This window comes from Aquarana catesbeiana, linkage group LG07 (genome assembly GCF_042186555.1).
Source record: "Aquarana catesbeiana isolate 2022-GZ linkage group LG07, ASM4218655v1, whole genome shotgun sequence".
Lineage (NCBI taxonomy): Eukaryota > Metazoa > Chordata > Amphibia > Anura > Ranidae > Aquarana > Aquarana catesbeiana.
This window is the reverse complement of record NC_133330.1, coordinates 26,481,120-26,499,345: the sequence shown is the minus strand read 5'-3', so window position 1 is coordinate 26,499,345 and position 18,226 is coordinate 26,481,120. Positions and strand designations below refer to the sequence as shown.

The 18,226-nt window shown below is 42.8% G+C and overlaps 1 protein-coding gene across 6 annotated transcripts in view; it reads right to left on the bottom strand.

Moving 5' to 3' along the window:
* Positions 1–18,226, bottom strand: part of QRICH1 (glutamine rich 1) — a 66,292-nt gene that overhangs the window by 14,339 nt on the left and 33,727 nt on the right. For all 6 annotated transcript variants that reach the window (XM_073591821.1, XM_073591822.1, XM_073591824.1 and 3 more), the window contains one exon: positions 1,278–1,443. In XM_073591821.1, the coding sequence (XP_073447922.1) occupies positions 1,278–1,443 (166 nt within the window). The remainder of the gene's footprint in view (positions 1–1,277; positions 1,444–18,226) is intronic.

Genomic DNA, 18,226 nt, shown 5'->3' with positions numbered 1-18,226 from the left:
CGCCTCTAAAATGACGGTAAAGCGCCGCTAAAACTAACAGCGTTTTACCGTCAACGCATGCCCGCTCCAGTGTGAAAGCAGCCTTAAGTAATACAGAAATTTTTTTTCATTTAAACATTAAACAAAACAAACCTTCAATCAGTTCACTTGTATGTATAATTTAGAAAAAAAAACAAACAAAAAAAAAAAACAAACAAAAAAAAAAAAAATATCTTAAATAATAAATACACAAAAACAGGCAATCAAAACTTTTGGACGAAAAAAAATGGGCTAACTTTACTGCTTAGGTTTTTTTTTTTAATTCATTACTGTATTTTTTTTTTTTAAATTGCGTTTGAAAGACCGCTGCGCAAATTCCGTGTGACATAAAATATTGCAACAATCACCATTTTATTCCCTAGGGTCTCTGCTAAAAAAATATATATAATGTTTGGGGGTTCTAAGTGATTTTCTAGCAGAAAATACAGGATTTTTACTTGTAAGCAACAAGTGTCAGAAAAGATTTAGTCTTTAAATGGTTAAACTGAGAACTTCTACACACAGAGTTCAGTCTATTGATAAAAAGAACCTGAAAGATACAATGTATCTTCTTATCAGACTTGGCAGGCTGCCCAGAGGAGGAGAGAATCCTCTCCACAGATAACTTAAGGAAACTTGCATTAACTTCTATTACAGAAGTCATTTGCAAGTTATGGCTGAAGTTATAATCGGCCTTTTTTATCAGCACAATCCACCGATGCCGATTAAGTAAAAAACGCCAAATATCGGCCTATATATCGGCCGGCCGATATATCGGTCGACCTCTAACTACAACATATCCAAAGCTGGGGTTCCTAGCACCAAGTGGCCCCGAGATACGGGGCCCCAAAGTCGGTCAACTGTGTCCATCTGCAGCAATGTCATTTCGGGACCCTTTGGGTCCAGAGACCCCAAATTTTGGCTGCAGCTAGGGGGCTTCTAGGAACACTTAACTAAGTTTGAAGTTCGAGGGACCTATGGCTGCAAATGGGCACAGTGAGGCTGCAAATGGGCATTGTTGACCCTCTTTACCACTTACAGTAGCTGCGCATTTCTCACCCTAGGCTTATACTCGGGTCAATACGTTTTCCCAGTTTTTTGTGGTAAAATTAGGTGCCTCGGCTTATATTCGGGTCGACTTATACTCGAGTATATACGGTAATAAAAAAAAAAAAAAAAAAAAAAAAAGACTTTAGTATCACTTTAAGAATTGGTTATGTATTGCTGGATGTGTAATCTAGACTTCAAGAAACACCTACTTCCTATGGGTGCTAATCGGTTGCGAGAGTCTTTCTCTAGCTCTGCGTTCTTTGTCTGTGCCCAGTTCTTCCAGACTTCCAGTCCTTCTTCTGGCTTCAAGGTGTTTGGTAGCATTAGCTCTGGGGAAGGCTGTGGAGGGGGTTCCACCTCTTGTACAGGTTGACTCTAAAGGGGGGGGGGGGGGGGGTAAAAACAAACACTGATTAGTCAAACAAAGCAAGGTACAAGACTAGGTTCTTTGGCCAACATCAGATACAAGGTGGGGGGAACCAAGGTGTGGTCACTGCCAGCTAAGTGAGGAGTCTCCACCTCACTGAAAATGAAATTCCTCAGTTATAAACCAGCTTTATGTAAACCATTCACTTCGGTGAGCCGGCACATTTCAAAACCATGACAATGCAGCTAAAATCAGTCATCGGTATCGCAGCACAAGTGTGGGCGTGCCAGCCTACCATCAGAACTCACATAATGAATCATATACCATAATATGTTCTTAATTCTGTTCCTCCAGGCAAAAACTTTCAAGTAGATGTAAACCCGAACCATGACAACTGGTTTTGTAAATGCTGCGTCTCAAACAATGGCCGTGTTTTGTTTCCTTTGTTTCCAGTGTTGCTGATCTCCCACTGCTATTTTGGCTGCACTTGCTGCATATACATACAACATTTCTCAAGATAAGTTTTTCAGGTATAAAGCATTACTAAAAAGGTCAGGATTATCCACAGTAAAAACCATGCCCCTGCAATGTGTGCCAAAATGGCCAATTGTAGTCTCCATTGGAAGTTCATCTGCCAGGGTATCAATGCAGGGGCACAACTGAGAAACAGGAACAGAGTCGTCATCCTATAACAGGAGGTGCCTGAACAAAAGTTTCATGGCAGGACCACTAGGTATTCTTTTAACTTCTTGCCGCCCGCCCATAGCAGTCATACTGCAGGCAAGCAGCAGAGCCCTGCCGGATCTTGTACATGTATGTCGACAGGGAAAGATTTTAACTTGAAACCAACAGAAGTCAGAAAAAGGTTTAGTGTTTAAAGTGGTTGTAAACCCTTTACAATCCACTTTTTGCTACAGGTAAGCCTATAATAAGACTTACCTGTAGCTACCCCGGATATCTCCTAAACCTGCACGGTTTAGGAGATATCCCCTGTATCTGCATGTGCCGACATCATCCGCACATGCGCACTGAAGTAATGGCACGTACGTGCCGTTTGCTTCAGTGAGTGTGCCGTTACCGACGGCTCCCGTGCACATGCATGGGAGTGACGTAATCGCGGCTCCGGCCAAACACAGCGCCGGAGCCACGATACCCGAAGTAACTCCGGGGAGAAATGTCGCCGGCCGGTGCTGTGTACAGGCACTGCAGCGGGGGCTTCGATCTCAGGTGAATATTACATAATGAGCTAGTATGCTATGCATACTAGCTCATTATGCCTTTGTCTTGCAGGTCTTTTTTTTTTCCCCATGTGGGTTTACAACCACTTTAAGTGGTTAAACTTCCCTCATTTACACACCAAAGTGTATTCCTTTGAGCTAAAGGACAAATCGTTACAATGTTTATACTTACGTTCCACTGCTAAAGAATGTTGTGATCCTTGGCAGACTGCCCTTTTTTTTTTTTTTTTTTTTCATTTCTTTTGACGGAGTAGACTTCAGCAGAGCAGAGAGAATTCTCCGCATAGAAAAAAAAAAAAAAAAAAAAAAAAAAAAAAAAATCGGGAAAAATGTTCTCAAGATCGCAAGGGGAAAAAAAAAATTAAATAAAAATTGCGATAACGATTCTTAACAATTAATCGTGCAGCTCTACTGAGTAGCCATACATCCCATACGGGTAAGCCGACACTCCTTGACAGGAAGACTCAATGAACTACCACAGCGCTCCAGAGCACCTTGGTAGTTCATTGAGAACCACAAGCCTACAGCCGCTAAGGATGTAGGGATTTGTAGTTCATTCATACACAGGGCTTTATGTATGAATGACGTGGCTGTGTGGGCGGAGCCCCGCAGCTTTCAAAAAGCAACAACTAGTACGGGCAACTGCTGCAGCATTGGGAACATGTTACACGTTCCAGCCTAAAATTGGGTGGAAAATGTTCCCAAAGGTGAACTTATCCTTTAACCCTTTGATTGCCCCTAGAGGTTAACCCCTTTCCAGCCAGTGTCATTAGTACAGTGTATAGTATGATCACGGTTCACTGTATTAGGGTCACCAGTGAAGTCAGTGACCCTCCCAGATAGTGTCTGTTAGTGTCATATCACCCACCACCCTATCACAGTCCCACCTAGAAGTCGCTGATCACCACCATTACAGTATAGGGTCCAAAGCTGTGTAAATTCCAGTATATATACACACACACCATTGTTTGTAGACACTAGGTTTCAAACAAACCAATACACACTTATTGAGATTTTTTTTTTACCAGGAGACATGTAGCAGAACACATTTTTGCATAAAGTGGCTTTATAACAAAAAGTAGAAAATATCTTTTTTCCCCAAAAAATTTTGCAGTTTGTCGTTGATTTTTTTTTTTTTTTTTTTTGCAAAAACACCCCAGTGGTGATCAAATACCATCAAAAGAGCGCTCCATTTGCGTGGGGAAAATAAAAAAAAAAGAATACAAAATTTGAGTACAGCGTTGCATGTCTGTGCAATTGTCAGTTAACCACCTCAATACTAGTAATGGCAGCGATCAGCAACTTCTAGCGAGACTGCAATATTGCGGTGGACAATTGGACACTGACACTAACACAGTGATCAGTGCTAAAAATATGTCACAGCACTAATGACACTGGCTCTCAAAGGGTTAACTGTGTGCCTAGCCAGTGTTTATGTACTGTTTTAGGCGCTTTTACTAGGGGAAGTGATGGACTTTATTTCCTGCTTTGCAGGGACACAAAATCTATCCCTTCCCCCGTCAGTACGAAGATCTGCCTGGTTTACATAGGCAGATCTCAAGTCTGTGCGTTTTACCGACGATCGGCAGGTGCTGGAGGACAGAGTGGCCGGCACCCGCAGATTGGCTTCTAAATCACAGCAGAAGCGGTGTGCCCCCTACAGGCGGAAGTGCAGAATCACGTATATACACACACACACACACGCGATCCTGCACAGGAGAGCAGCCCTATAGCAGTAAGTCTATTATATGGCAGTCCTGAAGCAGTTAAGGTATGAATGACTACAATGGAACAATACCAGCCAGGTCTCTTAAGGGGATTCTATTAGGCAACAACCGGCTTGTGAGAGCGGAAGTGTAACCTGAAAACTGTTCAGAGAGAGTAAAATTCAGCTTAATTTATCGGAGAGAATATGAATTACTTCATCTTCCGCTTGGGATTTTACCCTCACTAAAAGGAACAGTGAACACTTTCTGCATGCCAGAAAAAAAGGGGGGGTGCTATTTCACCTTATTTATTTTTTGTATTACACCATGTCCCAACTAGGCAAGAGACAATAGAGATATAGAGAAACCTTGGCCATTTCAGATAACATGGAAGGGACACAGGACTGGTGGGGATTCAGTATTATGACTGCTTACAATAAAAAAAAAAAAAAGTGTGCTTTATCTGCTTATAGTTTAGTGTCAAACATTCCCATAGACACGCTTCTAAACCTTGTGGACGGCCTTCCCAGAAGATTTGAAGCTGTTATAGCTGGCAATGAATGGGCCAACTCAATCTTGAACTGTACCGACTAAGGCCCCATACACACAGATTTTCTAAAACCCATGTAGTGCAGGGGCCTGCCCTGATTGTATACCAATTGAAACTCTTAAGGTTTGACCTCATATTATATGGTTTTGGTAAATCTGAAGAAAATAGAATAGTGTGTGTGTGTGTTTAAGACTGGGATACTATTAAAGTTCATGTGCGTGTAAAGGCAGGCGTCCCAATACTTTTGGCAATATAGTGTACATCAAAAAGAGGGGACAAAGGGAAAAAAAAAAAAGTGCAGGTATGTATACAAAGTATGAGAATACATCGGTAACTGTGGATCATACTGAAGAAAGGGATAGGATTGCTTGGCTTCCCTGTTGGTGCTATTCAAGGTCTTCCAGTCAGAGCTGTAAATACAGCACTACCCCGACACCGAAGAATTCCTCTGACATGATAAGAGTCTTTCCCAGACTTACTCATTATGGAAGATTGCATGCTGGAATCTATTCACTCAGAACATGTTACTGGCAACACTGACTGACTGAATCACCTTCCTGTATCTGCTCGCTTATCCATGACAGGGTGTCAATACGACTCTGTGAGAGCTCATCAGCCTCCAAGCTAGGAATAAGGATAAGCCAACCTGCGCTCAGGAGGGGGTCGAACGAGGCTTCCCCCCCACCCCCTAGCCCAGGGATATGCACTTAGCAGACCTCCAGCTGTTGCAGAACTACAAGTCCCATGAGGCATAGCAAGACTCTGACAGCCACAAGCATGACACCCAGAGGCAGAGGCGTGATGGGAATTGTAGTTTTGCAACAGCTTGAGGTCCGCCAATTGCATATCCCTGCCCTCGCCTATGCTATTCATCTGCTATACGATGATTACTAGCCAGGTCAGGCATCTCCAACAGAGAACTAACTTTTATATACATTTCTTTGTCTGCCCTTGGTTTTTGGTCAGTCATAATCATACTAGTTAATGTTAACTCCCAGAATTTTGCTACGATTGGGTCTATATAGATACAGTGGCTATAGAAAGTCCATACACCGCTGTTAAAATTGTCAGGTTTTCCGTGATGTAAAAAAAAAAAAAAAAATTTGTATAATAATAATAATAATAATATATATATATATATATATATATATATATATATATATATATATATATATATATATATATATATACTATATATACACACATACAAAGAAATCATTTCAGAACCTTTTCCACCTTTGATGTGATCTATAAACTGTACAACGCAATTGAAAAAAGCTGAATTTTTTTTTGGGGGGGGGGGGGGGGGAGAGAAATAAATAACTAAAATAACATGGTTGCATAAGGCCTTTTTCAAACTTGTGGAACTTGTCCTGCAACTTGGGACTGCAAAGTCGTATCCCATGATTTCCAATGGGTACCGTTCATATCTGTGCAACTTCAAAAGTAGTCCCTGTACCACTTTGGTCCAACTTTGATGTAAGTTGAGGTCCATAGACCTCACACAGGCATTCCCTGAAATCACGGCAAAATCGTGGCCGCAATATCCCAGCGAAGTCACGGTAGTGTGAAAGGGGCCCAAGTGTGGACACCCTTAAATAACTTTGTTGAAGCATCTTTTGATTTTATTACAGCACTCAGTCTTTTTGGGAATGAGTCTATCAGCATGGCACATCTTGACTTGGCAATATTTGCCCACTCTTCTTTGCAAAAACACTCCAAATCTGTCAGATTGTGAGGGCATCTCCTGTGCACAGCCCTCTTCAGATCACACCACAGATTTTCAAATCGGGTTAAGGTTTGGGCTCTGGATGGGCCCTCTACATATCCCCCCTCTACATTGTAAAGCGCTGCATAAACTGTTGGTGCTATATAAATAGTGAAGAATAATGATAATAAATAATGGGCCATTCCAAAACTTTAATCTTCTTCTGGTGAAGACATTTCTTTTGTTGATTTGGATGTACGTTTTGGATCATTGTCATGCTGAAAGGTGAAGTTTCTCTTCTAGCAGAAGCCTGATGGCTTTGTGCCAATATTGACTGGTATTTGGAATAGAGCTGGGAAAAAAATCGATTTAAATCTTGAATCGAGTTTAAAATTTAAGCAAATCGATTTTTTTTTTTTCACTGCGCCGGTCCCGAGGCGCTGCGGGCATGAGTTTTTAGGCGAGGCAGCCTAATCCGGACGCCGCGGACTAGGCCGAAGCCGCGGGCCTCGTCTAAAAACTCATGCCTGCAGCGCCTACGGACCAGCGCTGACACCGCGCCAGGCCTGAAGAGCTGCTGGCAAGGAGTTTTTAGGTGAGGCCGCGGCTTCGGCCCAGTCCGCGAGGCCAGACACCACGGACTAGGCCGAAGCCGCGGCCTCGCTAAAAGCTCATGCCCGTGGCGCCTCAGGACCAGCGCGGTTTCCAAAGAAAAAAAAAAAAAAAAAACTCGATTCGAATCGTGAATAGAGTTCTTTTTAAGAGAATCGCAGATTTATATTTTTTCAAGAAAATCTCCCAGCCCTAATTTGGAACCGTTCACAATTCCCTCTACCTTGACTAGGGCCCCTGTTCCAGCTGAAGAAAAACAGCCCCAAATCATGATGCTACCACCACCATGCTTCACAGTGGGTATGGTGTTCTTTTGGTGATGTGCAGTGTTGTTTTTCCACTAAACATATCTTTTGGAATTATGGCCAAAAAGTTCAACCTTGGTTTCATCAGACCAGAACACATTTTCCCACATGCTTTTGGGAGGCTTCAGACGCGTTTTTGCAAAATTTAGCCGCGCTTGGATGTTATTCTTGGCAAGAAAAGGCTTCAGTCTTCCACTCTACCCCATAGCCTAGACATATGAAGAATATGGGAGATTGTTGTCACATGTACCAAACAGCCAGTACTTGCCAGATATTCCTGCAGCTCCTGTAGGCCTCTTGGCAGCCTCCCTGACCAGTTTTCTTCTCGTTTTTTTCATCAATTTTGGGGGGACATCCAGTTCTTGGTAATGTCATTCTTGTGCCATATTTTCTCCACTTGATGATGACTGTCTTCACTGTGTTCCATGGTATATCTAATGCCTTGGAAATTCTTTTGTACCCTTCTCTTAACTGATGCCTTTTAACAATGAGATCCCTCTGATGCTTTGGAAGCTCTCTGTGGACCATGGCTTTTGCTGTAGGATGCGACTAAGAAAATGTCAGGAAAGACCTACTAGAACAGCTGAACTTTATTTGGGGTTAATCACAGGCACTTTAAATGATGGCAAGTATGTACTGACTCCTATTTAACATGAGTTTGAATGCGATTGCTTAATTCTGAACACAGCTACATCCCCAGTTATAAGAGGGTGTGCACACTTATGCAACCACATTTTAGTTTTTTATTCCTCCCCTAAAAGATTTCAGTTTGTTTTTCAATTGAGTTGTACAGTTTATAGGTCACGTTAAAAAGGTGGAAAAAGTTCTGAAAGGATTTATCTTTGTCTCATTTTTTTACATCACTGAAACCGACATTTTAACAGGGGTGTGTAGACTTTTTATCCACTGTATCTATCTAAGCTATGTACATGTATTCTGAATTCTATGCAAATATTGATTTGTACAGCAGTTCTGCTTTTCCCCTATATGACAGGAGGCGGGGCTTAGTTTGTCATAGGCAGACACAAAGGCAGAAGATGCAGCATTGGTATTGGGCACCCCAGTAACAATTTCAGGACGAACGGATAATTGTAGGGACCAAAAGGCACATACAAACACAATGGTGCTACATTAGAAACATTTTAGGCAAGGTGATGGTCAAAGCTAATAAAAGGGTCTTCTGCAACAGGCATTTTTCTATGGCATATAGGAAGGGGGTAGACAAACCCTAGGCTCAAGGTAGCCAATGAAGAAAAATATTGGGGCCCCGCTTGTGTAATTCCTGGTATACACCATCCATTTTTTTCCTCATTCAACTCAGCGGGCTGAATGAAAACAAAAACAAAAAGAAAAAAAAAAAGAAAAAAAAAGAAGAGGGGCTTGGAAAGAGCTTGTTGTACTAATTATAGAATGTTAGTATAGCGATCCCCCCACTGAGCTATTGTGCCCCCCCTCCAGCCAGAATACACCAGTAAGCACTTGCAGCCATTAACTGTCAGTTTTCCGTCAGATATGGCGACCCGTCAGAATTGGTAAGTGAGGTTCCGTCGCCGCCATCTTGCTACACCCCGCACTCCTCCACAGTAAGGATACACCGAGAAGAGGGCAAGCGGACATCTTGTTACACCCACCGGAGTTTTGCATTTCACAGTTATTTTTAACAGTAAACGGAGCTTATATGGTGAAATATAGTATTTGGAAATCCATGAGACTATTTACATGTCGAATTATAAAAGAAGCGGTGGTTTTCTGTCAGATTAGCAAACCAGTGAAATCAGCAGGTTTGCTGCTGCTTTTAAAATTCAACATGTAAATAATCCAATGGATTTCCAAATACTGGATTTCACCATATAAGCTCCCTTTACTGTTAGAAAATAACTGTGAAATGCAAAACTCCGGTGGGTGTAACAAGATGTCCGCTTGACCCCTTCTCAGTGTATCCTTACTGTGGGGGAGTGCGGGGTGTAGCAAGATGGCAACGACGCAATGTCACTTCCGTTACCAATTCTGACGGGTCGCCTAATCTGATGGAACAGCAGCGCTGATCAGATGCCGGGTTTTCCAGCATGCCCGTTCGACAGAAGCCAGCCGGTCAGCCAGCTTGTGTCGGACAGGCTGGTGTACACCCGACCCATGTGTAAGGGGCTTAAAAAAAAGTGTAAAGAACAAGCTTCAAGCATGTAAACCTTTCGATTTCTATACTCGACGTCAAAACTGGACCTTAAAAAGGCCCCAGGAAAGCGGTCTGAATGTTAATGAAATTCTTAGTAAAAAGTGCTGTACTTGCTGTTTTTTTTTTTTTTTTTTTTTTTTTTTTTGCTGAGGGGTTAATTTACTAAGAAAAATACAGCAAGAATGTTTGGCATAAAATAACTCATGCCGTATTAAAGTCTTCCTAAACCCAGGACTCTGCATTCACTATATCTGCTCTCCCACAGTACACAGAACATGGAAATGCAAGTATTTTAGTAAATATAAACTGCTAAATACCTTTTCTCATCAGCAGTATATATAGCAGTCTTGTGACTTCTATCAGTGTCTGGTAAAGCTTGTAGGAGGAGGAGTTTATACTGCCCTGGCTGTCCTATCAGGATGCATGACCCCTGACCCTCTGTCTAGACAGTGCTGATTAGTCCTGTGCTGATCACATGCTCTCTAGCAATACACACCAAACTGAGCATGTGCAGCCTGACTCATTTACTCTGGCTTCTCTGGACATGTTTTGGGGGCAATGCAAGAAGAGGAGGGTCTGTGCATACAGGATCAAACAGCTTTTTTTTTATTTTTTTTTTTACACAATACAGAGGATTAACCCCTTAGGTTCCACAGTGAGTCTAACAAGCTTTACTGCATATACAGACCGATTTGGGTTTAGTAACATTTTAATCTCAAAAGTAGTCAATTCAGTTAAAAATAAATAGGCGTTAACAAAATGTTTTCAAATATTTATGTTGTGTGATATTTAGCACTTACGTCTAGTGTTATTTTTCCATTGTTTTATCACAATTTTTCCAAAGGCTAAACACTGCACCAGAGAAAGATTTTTCTATGAATAAAAACACTCACAAATATTGTGAAACTATGAAAACATCCTCAGGCTCTGTTCAGACTTGCGTAAGCACATTTGCGCGTGCACGTCGCTGGTAGGGCCAACCATTTATATTAATATAAACGTGGGGAAAGAATGAGGAAGAAAACCTGCTGGAATCATATATGACAATACCACGGATAAGCAATTTGAAAGTGTTTCCATTGAAGTCTATGGGCCACAGAATACCACCAAAAGGAGCTCAAGACCCTTTCCCAAAATCAGATCTCAGCTGTGCTGCATAGATGTGAACAGGCTCCATAGGAAGCAATGTTATTTTCAGTGTCATGCGATTCCGTGCGAACCAATTAACATTTGAAATAATATCAGTGTGAACCAGGGCAAAGGATGCATTACACACCTACAAGTTTTCTAAACCCTCAACAAGACAAAAAATAAAGTGTTTTGCCGCACATTTCCCAAAATGCGCTGTAATCGCCAGTAATGCTTGTGGTTTCATTAATGGTTAACGGCACCCAAAGTGTGGGTAGCAGACGCACGTTTTACCGCACATTTGTTGCGCGACAGAATGCGCTACAAACGTGCACTGAAAAAAAACTCGACACGCTGCAACCAAAAAGGTTCTGGAGCTAATTTGGGGTGTTTGCCATGCGTAGTGCAGCCCATTCATGTAAACTGGCTTCCCGAGGTGCGCTAACCACTTCCTGCCCGGCCTGTAGCAGAATGACAGCCAGACGGTGGCTTTTCTGTTCTGACTGGATGTCATATGAGGTCCTTCAGAACGGGCTGCTCGTGAGCGCCCGTGGCAATCCGTGGTGTGGTGTGGTGTGTGCCTCAGATACACCATTCACAGTAAAGAGCCTATGATGTAGGCTCTTAACCATGTGACCAGCGGCGTCCAATCACAGCTGATCACAGTGTAAATAGGAAACGCTGGTTATCGGCATTCCTCTCCTCATGCTGACCGCGCGTGAGGAAAGGAGAGCCGATAACGGTGAATTGAGTTATTATTGCATGCAATATTTAAATCTCCACCCCCCCCCCCCAAAAAAAATAAAGAAATACACAAATATCACATACGATAATCGTTAGTGATTTGACCCCTGAATTATGGGATTTGTATGGGTGTACAAGGCCCCAAATGTAACAAAGCCAAATACTGTCCAAGAAAGCGCTTGTATACATTCTTTACCAAGCTGAACAAGGGCAGAAAAATATATAGGTTGTGTGTTAGTGAAAGCCGTGAACATATCAGAGTTTCACTTGGTATCAGCCTCTTGCAGTTCTGAGTACAGCAGAGCTCAATGGGAGAGGAAGAAGTAACATAAGTTTATCAGTTCATGCTGACAAGATGAATGCAGATTTGTGGAGTAAGCAGAGGGACAGAGATGAACGCAACACTGCACTGCTTCCCCTTTCACTGTCCAGTCACAGATTGAACAAAGCCGATTGTCATTCAACCTGAAAGACTGACAACATCTAGTGGTGGGAAAAATATGTGTGAGACAGCTCAGGAATAAAGGCAAGTATTGCAACAAAAGGATTTTTTAATCTTACAATTTATTTTTGACCAAATTCTATTTTAAGGGGGACACCTGTTCAGATATTGAAAAATGTGAGCATACCTTGCAGTTATACAAGAATCACACGGTTATGTATAGGTGGTTTGTTATGTCTATACCTGTAGTGTACTGCATGCAGTATGGTTATTGGGAATGGACACCAATCTTCTATGTGCATCTTATCTCACCATTACTCTCAATGGCCAAATCCACACCAGAAATCTGTGTCACAACTCCCCTCACTTCTCAGGCCTGCTCTATTGTTCTGAGTGCCAATACTTCCCTGCTTCCTTTACGGGGATGTACAAAGCGATATTAAAGCGGGGGTCCACCTATCTATCTTTTTTTTTTTTTTTTGAGTTCATTCACAAACTTTTCTTCTCAGCATTACATACTCACATATTGTGTGTAATATGTCCGCCTGTGTCAGATTTTGTCAGAAAGAATAACTTATATTATTCACTGCAGCCGGTTTCCATCTTCATTGTGGGCATTTGAAGCCCACAAGCATTTATTTCCTGGATGTGGTGAATGCTGTGCTCCCAGCATTCACCGCTCGTTCCCGCACATGCTCAGTGGCATCCTGGGAAGCCTGAGACTAGCTCCCAGGAGTCTGGGAGAGGCTAGAAACACGCCTACTCCCACAGGAGGAGAACCAGGAAGTGCAAAGAAGAATAGAAAAATAAAAAGGTAATTACTGCGATTTAAATTTTTTTTTAAACGGCATGTCAGCATCTAGGCAAGGAAGAGAATACATACAGATATTGTTCAAAATTTGGGTGGAACCCCGCTTTAAAAGGCAATTGGGCTCCTCCTGCTGTCTCAGCCAATGAGGAGGGAGAGTCCCCGGAGAGCTGAGGCTTTCATACTGGATCGAGAGAGGCTCAGGTAAGTATTAGGGGGGACTGCTGGACAAAGAAGGTTTTTTTACCATCATGCATAGAATGCGTGAAAGTAAAAAACATTGAGCCTTTATAACCACTTTAAGCATGTGTCCGTGCAAGGGCCACGTTTACCTGCACTGGTGTGTCCAGCAGCCACTGCATCCCAATTCACAAGACTAGGACCGCCTTGCACAGGGACGCACGAACGCCTGTACATCCCTATGCGGGCAAAAAAGGCAGCTGTGCGTTTAAGTATGCCAGTGTGAATGAGGCCTAATACACTCCCATCCCATTTCCCACTCCCATCTGTTAGGCCCCTTGCACACTTCAGCTTGAAAAAGCGCAGTACAGCTTAATTTTTTTACTGAGCTAAAATACAGCCCATTAATTGTAATGTGCCTTTGCACACAGTAAACAAGCGCTGTGTATACTTCAGAAAAAAAAAAAAAAAAAAAAAAAAAAAGAAAAAAAAAAAGAAAAATCTGCATTTTTGGTCAGTAATTTACGCCTCATTTGCGCACAAATGTCTATTAAGATATTGTGAACGCGAGAATAGGTTTGTGCGCAAATACATACAGAAATTTTTTTTAAAAACCGCTGAAAAGATAGATGCTTAACCGCTTGCCGACCAGCCGCCGTCATTTTACTGCAGCAGGTCGGCACGATCCCGTGAGCCGCCGCAGCTATACGTTGGCTCTCAGGATAGCAGGCACGCATGTGCCCACTGCACAGCGGGGGTGCCAATACTCGTGGCCAACGGTCGCGATGACCGCCGGCCAAGAGAGGCAGAACAGTGACGTGTCTGTGTGTGTAAACACAAATTCTTGTTCTGTGAGGCGTGACGGATCGTGAGTTTCTATTAGCTAGGAACCATGATCCGTCACGTCCTCTAGTCAGTCCCCTCCCCCTACAGTTAACCCCTTGATCGCCCTCTAGTGTTAACCCTTTCCCCACCAGTGACATTTTTACAGTAATCAGTGCATTTTTTAAAGCACTGATCGCTGTATAAATGCCAATGGTCCCAAAAATGTGTCAAAAGTGTCCGATGTGTCCGCCATAATGTCGCAGTCCTGATAAGTCGCCGATCGCCGCCATTACTAGAAAAAAAAAAAAATTAAAATGCCATAAAACTATCCCCTATTTTGTAGACGCTATAACTTTTGCACAAACCAAACGCTTATTGCGATTTTTTTTTACTAAAAATATGTAGAAGAATACATATCGGCCTAAACTGAGGGAAAAAAAAGTGCTTTTTTTAATATATTTTTGGGGGGATGTTTATTATAGAAAAAAGTAAAAAATATTGCGTTTTTTTTTTTCCCCCCCAAATTGTCGTGCTTTTTTGGTTTACAGTGCAAAAAATAAAAACCGCAGAGGTGATCAAATACCACCAAAAGAAAGCTCTATTTGTGGGAAAAAAGGACATAAATTTTATTTGGGTGCAACGTCGCACGACCGCGCAATTGTCAGTTAAAGCGACGCAGTGCCGAATCACAAAAAGTGCTCTGGTCAGGAAGGGGATAAAATCTTCCGGGGCTGAAGTGGTTAAACAGCAGTATCGTTTGCCTTATAAAACGTATGCTGTAGCATTCATTAGGGAAGCAATCATACAGTATGTGACCCGGTGTCTTGCCGAATAAGTTCCTTCGGTGGATAAGTTCCCCCCCTGTACTGCGCAGGCGCAGCGCCTGCGCAGTACCAACTAGTAACAGCCGCCGGAGATAGCCGAAGATCAAAATCCACAATCAGCTGTACACGGCGCCTGCGCTCTGGGTCCAGGTTCCTTCCCTACCATCCAAGTGGACCTAGAGGGGGAATCTAAAAGAGCCGAGCGCAGCGAGCCCGTGCCCGAAGCGTGGCGAGCGAAGCGAGCCCGCGAGTGGCCCTCTTACAGGCGCCGTGTACAGCTGATTTGGACCTATTCCCCTTTGGCTATTTCCGCCGGATCCTTCTGCGCAGTAGAGGGGGTCCTTATCCGCCGAGTGGAACTTTCTCGGCAGAACACATTCAACCTTTAAGAAAGTTTTCAGACTTTTTCTTCTAAAAAAAAAAAAAAAAAAAAAAAACTTTGCTTTCTCAGGGAAAAAAAAAAATTAAATTTTTTGCTACATTTGTTGGCAACATCAAATGCAGCATCCTCTACCCAGAATCAGTAAAGCCCTGCATTGTGTTTACTGTAAATTGTCAACCTTTATCCAAAAGAGGCGGCCTTTTCATTCTTCTCAGGATGTTCTCACCACACGGCCAAAAATAACCAAAGAGGAATAAAGAAAGCCTGCGTGTGCAAACCCTTGAACAGTAGGCAGGAATGAATCAGAAAAGATTAGGCCCCAAGAATAAACATTGAAACCAGAGATCTGAACATCGATGGTAAGAGTTTAGTTAGCTTCATTAAAAGCATTCTTTTAGCATAAATCATTGTGAAATGGATTTTTTTTTTTTTTTTCCTGAAAGGTTACCTGGATATTCCAGTTTCCAAATCAAGCTTCCTGTCTCTGCCACCGGCGGATATGTCCGTCATCAGGGCTTTGTCAGTGGGAACGCGGGTAAACGCAGTTCTGGAACCCCTAGCACTGAATGTATGTAATAGCATGGGGCGTGGGGTGTGCTGGAGGGTCTATTGTCACTGGTGGGGATCTGATTTTGTGTGAGGGTCTATTGTTGCTGATGGGGAATCCATTGTTGCTGGGGGGGGGTCTTATGTTGCTGGAAGGGATCTGCTGTTGAGGGAAAGGTCTATTTTTACTGGCTGCTTGAGGATCTATTGATGCTGGCTGCTGGGAGATCTGTTGTTGCTGTTGGGGGGGGGGGGTCTAATGTTGCTTGGGTGGATATTTTGTTACTGGGTGTGATATTTTGTTGTGGGTAGTTTACTGTTGCTGCAGGGAATCTATTGTTGTTGGGGTGGAGTCCATTGTTGCTGGGGGAGTCTATTGTTGTGTGGGGATCTATTGCTGGGATTCTATTGTTACTGACTGCAGGGGATCTATTTTACGGTTTTTCTTTTTATCAACATGTCCCATATAAATGATTTAGCACCACAAAACGATACTTGGTTCTGTATTCTCTAAAAGGGGCAGTACTGGTGGGTAGGGGGTGGAATCAAGGGACGGTGATCAGAGGTGGATAGGGGGCAGAGACCAGGGGTGACTCAGAGGGGGGGTTCCTGCACCTATTCCGAGAAAAAAAGCCCTGTCCGTCATATCCGGCGGCGCACTGTCTCCTGGGAGCTATGTGTCATAATTCCCAGGAGTCAGTGTGGATGGCAGCCGCTGCTCGTTACATACATTTTGAGCCGTACTTACTGCGCATGCGCGAGAACGGAGCGGTTCACGCTGGTTGCTCAGCTGCACCATAACACGGAAGATAGTGCTTGTGGGCTTCCCATGCCCACAAGCAATATGGAACATCCCAGGGATAGAAGAATATAAGAAAACTTATTATTGAAAGCGGCAATCGAGCGGCGATCGATCCCCAAACCATGAGTCATATATAAAGAATAGTATTTAAAGAAATATATTCGTCAAAAGAAAAAAAAAAAAAAAAAAAAAAAATGTATACAGTTGGAACTCCGCTTTAATGCACAGGTTGCCAATCAGATCCTCCCCCTCACATTCCTTTTACAATGTTCCTATTACTTGAACTACATCTACAAGAACATATTCACTGCCAGAAACACAGAATTATATCAAGGATGAAAACCTATTCAAACTGATGATGTCTGCTCACCTCCTGGTAGAAAAGGTAAAACCTAAAAGGCTCATTCACACTTCCACTTTACACACTGGGTAAAGGTCAGTCATTGATGGAGCACAGAGGGTTTTGGGTTCTACACCCAACCCAGATACATAATGCAATGTAGGTTTGACTTGAAGCCAAGCACAAATTTGCATTTTCTGAGGCACTCAAGAGGAAGTTTAAAGCGGAATTGAGCTCTAAAAATAAAATGCAAAGGAGGTCGGGATTTTTTTGGCAGAAAACGTACAAAGTCTTCTGCCAAGAAACCTCCTCTTTCCCGTTACATTTTTTTTTTCCTGTGTACACCGCACATGCACCATTCAGTGTTCACCCTATTCATTCCCAGTGTGTGTGTGTGTAAGATGCCAGGGATGGGCCAAGTGCCAGGGATGATGTAACCTAAGCACGCGTGCACGGGAGTTACATCATCACTAGCTGTCCTATAGTTGAAGATGATCGCTGCAGGCCTTTGAAACATGGGGCAGTATAAATGGCGGGGGACACAGCAGTGACAGATGCTTGAGAATAAACGAAATGCCGGCAACTCTGGAAATTCTTCTGTAATCTTTTATTATAACATGACCATAAATGTGACAGCTGACACATTTCGGCACTTAGACTTGTTCACAGCACACAGGAGGTGTTTTTTTACCTTTATGCATAGAATGTATGAAGGTAAAAAAAAAAACAAAAAACCAACACACCTTAAACCACTTCAAATGATTCAATACCGGGCACTTTCACCCCCTTCCTGCCCTTGGCCAATTTTTCAGCGTTTCACACTTTGAATGACATTTGCACAGTCATGCAATGCTGTACCCAAATTACATTTTTAGCATTTTTTTTGAGACAGAGCTTTCTTTTTGTGGTATTTAATCACCGCTGGGTTGTTTATTTTTTGATAAAACAAATGGGATATAAAAAAAAAAAAAAAAAAAAAAAAACCCACACAAAATTTCATAGCTAGCTTGTTATAAAATTTTGTAAACCAGTCATTTTTCTCCTTCACTAATAGGCAGTACTGATATGAGACACTGATGAGGCATTTATGGGCACGGATAGGTGGCACTGATGGGCACTGTTGGGACTGCACTGATAATCAGGACACGGATAATCAGTGCCCTGATGGATGATGCCCCTTTAACAAAAGCCAGTTATCAGCTCTTCATCTCTTCTCGCGCTGTCAGCATGAGAGAAAAGCTGATAACCAGCTTGTGTTTACATCCTGTGATCAGCTGTCATTGGCTGACAGCTGATCACGTGGTAAAGGGCCGCTGTGATTGGCCAAGTCTGAAGGACTCGGCGTTCACAGAGCATGCCGCACGATCACAGGGCGACGTCCATGGGCGGCCTCCCGGCAAAGTAAGCCTGCGCTGTACAGGCAGTCCCCGAGTTACGAACCCAATAGGGAATATAGCTTTGTTCGGAAGTGGAAGTTG